Source organism: Salvelinus sp. IW2-2015, unplaced genomic scaffold, assembly GCF_002910315.2.
Source record: "Salvelinus sp. IW2-2015 unplaced genomic scaffold, ASM291031v2 Un_scaffold3104, whole genome shotgun sequence".
Taxonomy (NCBI): Eukaryota; Metazoa; Chordata; class Actinopteri; order Salmoniformes; family Salmonidae; genus Salvelinus; species Salvelinus sp. IW2-2015.
In genome coordinates, this window is record NW_019944394.1 from 42,760 (window position 1) to 51,428 (window position 8,669).

Sequence of the window (8,669 nt, forward strand, 5' to 3'; positions counted from 1 at the left end):
TTACAAATTGGACTTTAGACATGTGTGCGTTCCTATCAAAGTAAGTGTCTATTTTCTGTATATCGTGTTGTCCTTTCTGCTGTAGCACACCGTATGTATGTATGGATCCTAATGTATTTACTGTTTTATTCACGTTTTCAAGTACTGGTGACAAATCATGCGTTCTGAATTATTGCAGAGATTCTAATGGACACGTGTGTAAAATACTTTATTGAATGTTGCACTGATTATGAGCTAATGCTAAGCTTTTTTGCCGGCGATGTGTGGCGCCATGTTTGTTGACGTCATACAATGCATTCTGGTTGTCATGTAAGCGTCTGTCAGACCAAAGACTTAATAACAAGGGATAGTTCACTCGACTGATTTATGGGGCTTTCAAGACAACTGTGAACTCTGAAAAATACTAGATAAAATCATGACGTCAATGATCTTCAGGTCAGAAAGTCAGAGCTCTAGAAAGAGGAACCAGTTCCCGAGTTGGAATTCCGAGTTGGATGACAGTGCAAAGCAATTTCCCCCAGTCGGAGCTCCCCCCCCAGAGTTCCCATTTGTCTTGAACGCACTGAAGTCGGAAGTCAGATTTCTCAGTTGTTTTGAACACTCAGATTGTAACTTTGGTACCTCAGGGTTGCCAGCTCAGACCCCCTTTTCCATGGGTTTTATTTAGTGTATAAACTTCTGTGTTTTCCCCCCATTTATTGATAAATCCCACATCATAGTAATATTTCCTGCATCATATCCCCCCACGATACCTTCACCCATTTCTACCCCCCATGGACTTGAAAACCCCCCCCAAAACGGTTGTGTGTTGTCACTATGGCCTTGCAGGGCTTTCCCTGTTTAGCTTTCGCGCTACGGTTAGTCTTGGCAGTAGGCTTGTATTTGGTGTGATGATCTGTGAGGTGAAAACATTTGACTTGCTTTGTGATTTGTCAAAAACGGTAAACGACTTGTCAAGTCATGTGCTCTGGTTCTTGTATACACTAACAAGTACATCAACGATTTGTAATATGCTGAAAAGTGGCTAAACTAAGTTCATATTTTTCAGGCAATAAGCGCAGCCATCTTTGTCTTTGTTTATTTTCGTCTTATAGTGAACGCCATTCTGGGATTGGGGAGTTTTCGGGCGCAAACAAACAAACAAACAAACATGGCCGCCATCAAAGAATTTAGCTTCTGTTAGCTTAGCTGACACGCATCTCTTCTCTAAACAATATTACATTTCTCCCTTGTGGTATATTGTAAAAAAAAGTCTAGCTGTTAGCGACCTAACTTTTGTTTAGTTTTTTTGTCATGGTTTATGGAATGAGTTTAGCTGTGGATGTGTTCCGTGCTGTTTGGATGATGGAAGTTCGCATTTATCTTTTACAATAAAAGGTGGAATTTGTTGCTACTGTTTCAACCACCTTTGTGATCATACGCTGCAGGCACCACTCAACAATGATCACAAATACATGATCGTACTCGTTAAAGGGTTAAAAGTAACAAGTCTTTCCTAAAGAACTAACTAACAGTGATAAACTGACTCGGACAGACCATGCCTTTGTCTCGTTACATAATGAAGTAGCAACATGCAGTGTCGGCAGGACAAACGGACGCCTTGTTGGGTATCAGAGTGACAAAGCTGTTATGGGGAGTCAAGTGCTTAACTTGTGTTTCCGACAGAAGTCTTGTATGTCCCTCTGTATGCCTGTATCTCTGTATCTATGTCTGTATCTCTGTATGCCTGTGTGTGTGTGTGTGTGTGTGTGTGTGTGTGTTCGCACGTATGCCTACATATGTGTATCTGAGCCAAAAACACAACTAGCCCACGGAGTGTGAAGGAGAAGAGAGTAGTCTAGCTATAGCCAGGCAGACAGACGGCTCTCCATAATCCCTGGCTGTCCCGTGTGTAGACAGAAGGAAGGGGGGAGGAGAGACGTGCTACAGCACCCACACAGCTAATCATGTCCTCTGAAAACACCACTGAACCAAGCCCCAGTTACTCATGACACCCCAAATACAGTACATAAAGCATCAATGTGATTCAACTGGTGGATTTCAACCTAAAAACAGTACATCAGCACTTTCTCTTGGAGATAGCACCGTTTCTGATTCTGGCCTAGAAGAAAACGGCACAAGAATCTAAGGAGGACTCATTAAGTCAATTGGGAGTGTGATCAGGAGGTGTGTGTGAGGGACATGGTCAAAGGGATCTGTCTTTTGCCTCTAGCGGTCATGTTTCCCACCATCCATGTGACTGAGCCAGTAGGGCAGAGCTAAATGTGGACGGCCAAATGCCACAGAGGCCATGCATGAATAGAGTGGTGATAAAGGGAAGGCCTATTGGACCACACAGTTTGTGTGTGTGTATGAGAGAGAGTTCTAGAGAAGTTAGTTGAGCCACTTTTCAGTCAGAATCTTTATCCTGTTGCTCGTCATGGCATCTCTCCATGTTGTTTAGAGGATGAGTCTCCTCTCAGACAACCCCCTCAGTAAAATGTGCAGCTGTTTGTCCATAAGCTGTTTACAAAGGCTTTGCTGAGAGGAGAGGAGGCCTCGCACAAGCATACACAACACACACACACACAGGACTGCTCTCCTTTAGTCAGAGAGGAGTTGCTAATCTGGCCCGCTGGGCACTGAGCAGCTGTCTGTCCGGCTGATTAACCCCCCTACTGGGGAGAGAGGGGAGGACCCCCACCTACACATGTACTCAGGATCAGGAGGCGCTCCACTCAGACTCATAGAACAGGGGTGTGTTCAGTTCGCTTGAACGTTTGCTACGTTGCGGAACGGTTTGTAATGAACGTTCTGGTATGTACTTGAACAGACAGATACGTTTGCACCGTTCGGTGGGTGTGGCTTGAAGCAATGAGTGATATTTAAAAAGGGCAGCGGTGCATTTTGAACGCACAATCCATCCCCTCCCTGTTTTTCAACTGGTTGTTCAGTACAGCACCATTTCAGTTCAATTAAACGTTACATTTTTGTACTCAACGCAGCCCTGGACTGTGCAGAGATGGGCAGGCTAGAACGTTAACTAGGGCCCAGTCAATTTGTTTGGACTTCAACAGGCAGGAGTGAGGATAGTGGATGCTGCTCCAACTTTGTGTTGTTGGTTTATCTATGTGATATGGCAGAGCTCACTATGGCCTTGCAGGGCTTTCACTAGCAGACAGAAATAGAGCGGAAAACAAAGCTAGCCATCCGCCACTTACAGCCCCTCACCCTACTTCTCCCCTTACCCTTCTTCCACAGGATGTTGACACAGCCCATTTATATGGGCCCAATTCACACGCAGGCCCTTCTGCAGCAAACCAAACAAGGCAGAGAAAACAGGCACGTCCCTGCAGGGGTCCCTTCCTGTGGGGTCTGTCGGGTCATAAACACCCCCCGCCGAGCTCACGGGAAGGGAGGAGGGGTTTGGTCAGAGTGTGCCAGTTCTTATGTCCAATGAATAATGCAGGTTATTCAGTATAGGCTAGCCCAACCCCCTGACCTCACACTTACCGCTACCCCAGAGGTGGGCTACCAGCACAGCAAACCACAGGCCTTGCCTGGGGTACAAACAAGCACATGGCCTCTCAGCCCTACTAAGCAGCCTGCCATTAAGAGTTAGGAGCAGTTTGACTTCCCAAAGCCATTTAAAACTTAAGACTCGTCTGAAGTCAGTACTAGCCTATGGTCGTCCTAGAGCAAAACGGAGTACACCATCGTGTTCGTGAGAGTCGTCTTTCCTCATAGTTTGTAGGCTAAACCCTTCGTACGCTACAAATGTTTTCATGAGAAGACAGATTTTCGGGACGTCTCATGGTCTGACAAACACCACTAGCTTTGCCACCTTTCACCGCAGATGCGGAAGGGGGATATCGGCGGATGCGGTAGATTGAGATGCAGCCCATGCAAAACATAACATCTCTCTAGCTTAAACAGACAGATTTGGATGGGGATGTTTTTATTACAGTGCCTTCAGAAAGTATTCAGACCTCTTGACTTTTCCCACATTTTGTTGCATTACAGCCTTATTCTAAAATTGATTACATTGTTTTTTTTCTCACATCAATCTACACACAACACCTCATAATGACAAAGCAAAAACAGGTTTGTAGAAATGTTTGCACATTTATTTAAAATAAAAACATGGAATATCACATTTACATAAGTATTCAGACCCTTGACTTAGTACTTTGTTGATTCACCTTTGGCAGCGATTACAGCCTTGAGTCTTCTTGGGCATGACGCTACAAGCTTCTCCCATTCTTCTCTGCAGATTCTCTCAAGCTCTGTCAGGTTGGATGGGGAGCGTGGCCGCACAGCTATTTTCAAGTCTGCGCTCTGGCTGTGCCACTCAAGGACATTCAGAGACTTGTTTGGAAACTACTCCTGCGTTGTCTTGGCTGTGTGCTTAGGGTCGTTGTCCTGTTGGAAGGTGAACCTTCACCCCAGTCTGAGGTCCTGAGCGCTCTGGAGCAGGTTTTCATCAAGGATCTCTGTACTTTGCTCCATTCATCTTTCCCGCAATCCTGACTAGTCTCTCAGTCCCTGCCGCTGAAAAACATCCCCACAGCATGATGCTGCTGCCACCACGTTTCATCGTAGGAATGGTGCCAGGTTTCCTCCAGACGTGACGCTTGGCATTCAGGCCAAAGATTTAAATCTTGTTTTCATCAGACGAGAGAATCTTGTTTCTCATGGTCAGAGTCCTTTGGGTGCCTTTTGACAAACTCCAAGCGGGCTATCATGTGCCTTTTACTGAGGAGTGGCTTCTGTCTGGCCACTACCATTAAGGCCTGATTGGTCACCTCCCTGACCAAGGCCCTTCTCCCCCGATTGCTCAGTTTGGCCGGGCAGCCAACTCTAGAAAGATACTTAGTGGGTCCAAACCTCTTCCATTTAAGAATGATGGAGGCCTTGGGGACCTTCAATGCTGCAGAAATGTTTTGCTACCCGTCCCCAGATCTGTGCTTCGACACAATCCTGTCTCGGAGCTCTACGGACAATTTCTTCGACCTCATGGCTTGGTTTTTGTTCGGAAATGCAATGTCAACTGTGGGACCTTTATATAGACAGGTGTGTGCCTTTCCAAATCATGTCCAATAAATTTTATTTACCACAGGTGGACTCCAATCAAGTTGTAGAAACATCTGAAGGATGACCAATGGAAACAGGGTGAACTTGATCTCAATTTCAAGTCATAGCAAAGAGTCTGAATACTTATGGAAATTACTTCAGTTTTTTAAATAAATTTGATAACATTTCTAGAAACATGTTTTCGCCTTGTCATTATGGGGTGTTGTGTGTAGATTGCTGAGAATGTTTTTTAGAATAAGGCTATAAGGTAAGAAAATGGCAAATTGGTCAAGGGGTCTGAATGCTTTCCAAATGCACTGTATGTTAATTACATTGCCGCCGGGGCGCAGAAATTTTAGGCCAAGGGGTAATAGACTAATTAAACTTGTGAATATTCCAGATAAGAATTCAGCCACCCTAAATTCCCCTTGGTGGTTTTTAGGGGCCTTTGAGTGGCCCCTGAGTGGCTGACAAACTCTTGGGGACATACTATTCTCTAGTGCCTTTGACAGTGACCTTATAAAAAAGGATGCCTGGCCTGTTTCTGCTGTGCGCCGTGTTGGGGCGGTGCGCTGATGACTCAGGAGACAGAGAATCAGATGATGACATCATCAGTGCACGTCTGCGCCTCTCTCCACTGCCATTTCCCCACCACCCGAGATTCCCAATATATCCACAAGGAGAGAGAACAGTGAGTATAGCCAACTGCCATCTTAATCATTTGACATGAGCCAAAACCAGCCCCGCTTAACTCCAGTCTCACGCAAGAACAGTTCCCCTACCAGGGCTTCCAAAACACTCCCTCCCCTACAATGTTTTCCTCCACTGACCGTAAATCAAACTCTGTATCATAACTAAGCATAAAATCAAAGCAGGAGTTGTGCAATAGAGCCACATGACTCATCCTCTAACCCCATGTCCCGACCTGCTTCTTAAGACATGAACAGAGAAACTAGGAGAAACAGTGAGAATGTTCAGTGGATATCTGATACCATGCACTGCATTGAATGGTTTGTTTTGGCATCTCTCTTGTACAGCAGAGGGCCCTGGTATTCTCTCTGTCCAATTAGCTGTTAACAATAGCAGCAGTGTTGCAGAGCCTCTGGCCCTGTGTCTGAGATGGGCTGAGAGCCTGGCAGGCCTACCCTACATCACACCATGGGTCTTGGAAGGGAACCATCAAGGGCAAGGGTGAAGTAGGGTGGGCGGTACAAGCACATACACACTTCCTGTACACTCAAGACACTAGTCTTATCCAGAGCATCTTACAGACAGTCAACAGTCAGGTCAGTGCATGTGGCCCAAGTAGGAAGTGAAACCACATCCCTTGTGTTGCCAGCAGTACAAACTAAGTTCCCATCGACTGGACAGGAAGCAGTCTGACCAATGAAGACCACAGATGTTTTTGAATTGGTTATCTCATCCTTTCCACTGCATTATAATTCAGTTCATAGTTCCGTTTCTGAGGTCTTACCGGTTTCGGCATGTTTGTCTCCTCCCTTCACCCAGCAGCTGAGAAGACAACTGTCACAGGATGGATAGCTTCCCTGTTTCACAGGACCTGGGTGACAGAGAAGATCAGTTCAGTTATGGGGACATTGTAGCAGATCTAATGCAGGTAGAACAGCTGATGCAACACATGGGTAAGACAGAGAAACCAGGGCAAAGGGGAAGGAATGAAAGAGAGGARAGGGAGTTTAGGTCAGTGGGTAGAGAGGGCAACGATGATATTGTCACTGTGGTGTCAGGGTCACCAGGACTGAAATAAAGCTCAGGAAGTAAAACGTAAGATAGACGTTACTAAAACAATTGTTGCACAGAGAAATCTCCAATAACTCATAACAAAATAGAGTTTTCGGGGTCCAAGGGGGGTGAATACTTATGATAGGCACTGTATGTACTCATTTCTAATTTGATAGTGCTCTTTTCCTTTCTTTTCTAGTTTTCTATCATTAAAGCAAACTTGGTAAGTTATATTGATCATTTGGATTACCTGTGATTTACAGGACACTGCTGAGGGGAGGACCTCTCATAATAATGGCTGCAAGTGGAGTAATGGAATGGTATCAACCACACAGAAACTACGTGTTTGATCAAATTGCTGTTTCAGTAAAGAGTGCAGTGGTAGTGTAATCTCATGACTTGAATCACCTGGTAAGAAGATGTAAGGTTGATTACGCCTGATCCAAATATAGAACGGTTGCCTGGGAGACAATAAAACATGAGACTGAGGGGTCTATTCAATTTCAGCCCTCCAAGGCTTTAGCATAATCTCTCATCCCCCAGTCATACATACTATTGCTGCACTGGGTGAAAAGGGTCCATAACAGGGGATATCTTTACATGACACGTTTTTGATATTCTAGAGGATACAGACCATTTCCAATGCATATTTTGAGTTGTGTGGATTTGCACCATTTCCGGACAAATTCTGAATCCAGATGTGTCTTTTAGACATATATGATGCTGGAATTACTCTGAATATCACACATGGACATTTCCTATGGCCGGATATGGACCAATTCACTATCTTGAGATATGTGACATCCTATTTTCTCTCTTCATGTTGACAAAATACTGACTGTATATATCGCATATCTGTGTTCTCTCAGCACATTCAAGATGAATGTATTGATTCCAGATATGCTTTTCTTGGCTGAGGTCCATATCTGGATCTTGATGTGCTGAAAATATGATTTCTGATGCATTTCTGAGTTTTCAGCACATGGTCAATAATTTGTCAAATATTTTTTTAATTCATGCACAAATCATTATGGGATTCCCTCCGGATATCATACATGGTATGGCCGGATATTGAGTCATTAAATATCCGGAGATAGGCCTATGTGGACATCTTATTTTCTCTATATGACGACAAATACTGACAGTAGTCCTGCATAGTATATTTTCTCAGCACAAGCAATACATATGCTGAGATGACTGAGGTTCATAATCAGGATCCTGATATGCTTTTTGATATGCTAAATAAGGACAATTTCTGATACAATTTCGAGGACATGTTCAATAATTTGACAAATATTAAATCCATATCATTCTTTGACACTTGAATAACGTTTTGTATTCCACCTGCATAAAGGCACACGCAAACCGCAAGCTAAAAGCACTGTAACTGGTAGCCTAGCAAAAAGAATCACACATTTTCTGATGTGGAGTTCCAATTGTAATTTTTTAGATTGTAAACGGTGTGTGGTCGAACTGACTGGAGAAACAAAGAAATTAGAAAATGTTCAGAAAATACCTCAAATAAGTTAAAGCTAAAATGAGCATCTAATTTGAGATGCTTTATTTATATCTTAGTAACGTTAACTAGAATCAAGTAGGTTAGCTAATTAGGGGGGAGCGTAAAAGCAACTGGTAGCCTAGCTAGCTAACAAATAAAATGTCTTTCCCTTCAGGGAACACGTTTGGGCGCATTTTGTATTACTGGTTAATATAAGATAGCTAACTAGCTAACCAGCAACTTGGCTAGCTAGTTTGTACCAGTTCGTTTTCTCGTCATGAATGAAKCAGGTACGTAGCTACCTTGTGCTATGGTTATGCGAAATGACAATATTTTCTTGCAATATCGACACAATTTTGATGAATGATTTATGCAT

The 8,669-nt window shown here is 43.8% G+C and overlaps 1 protein-coding gene across 2 annotated transcripts in view; it reads right to left on the reverse strand.

The window, feature by feature from the left end:
• LOC111953175 (radixin) overlaps window positions 1–8,669 on the reverse strand; it is a 32,193-nt gene that overhangs the window by 20,515 nt on the left and 3,009 nt on the right. For both annotated transcript variants that reach the window (XM_024142366.2, XM_024142367.2), the window contains exon 2: window positions 6,527–6,613. In XM_024142366.2, the coding sequence (XP_023998134.1) occupies window positions 6,527–6,538 (12 nt within the window). In that variant the 5' untranslated portion in view covers window positions 6,539–6,613. The remainder of the gene's footprint in view (window positions 1–6,526; window positions 6,614–8,669) is intronic.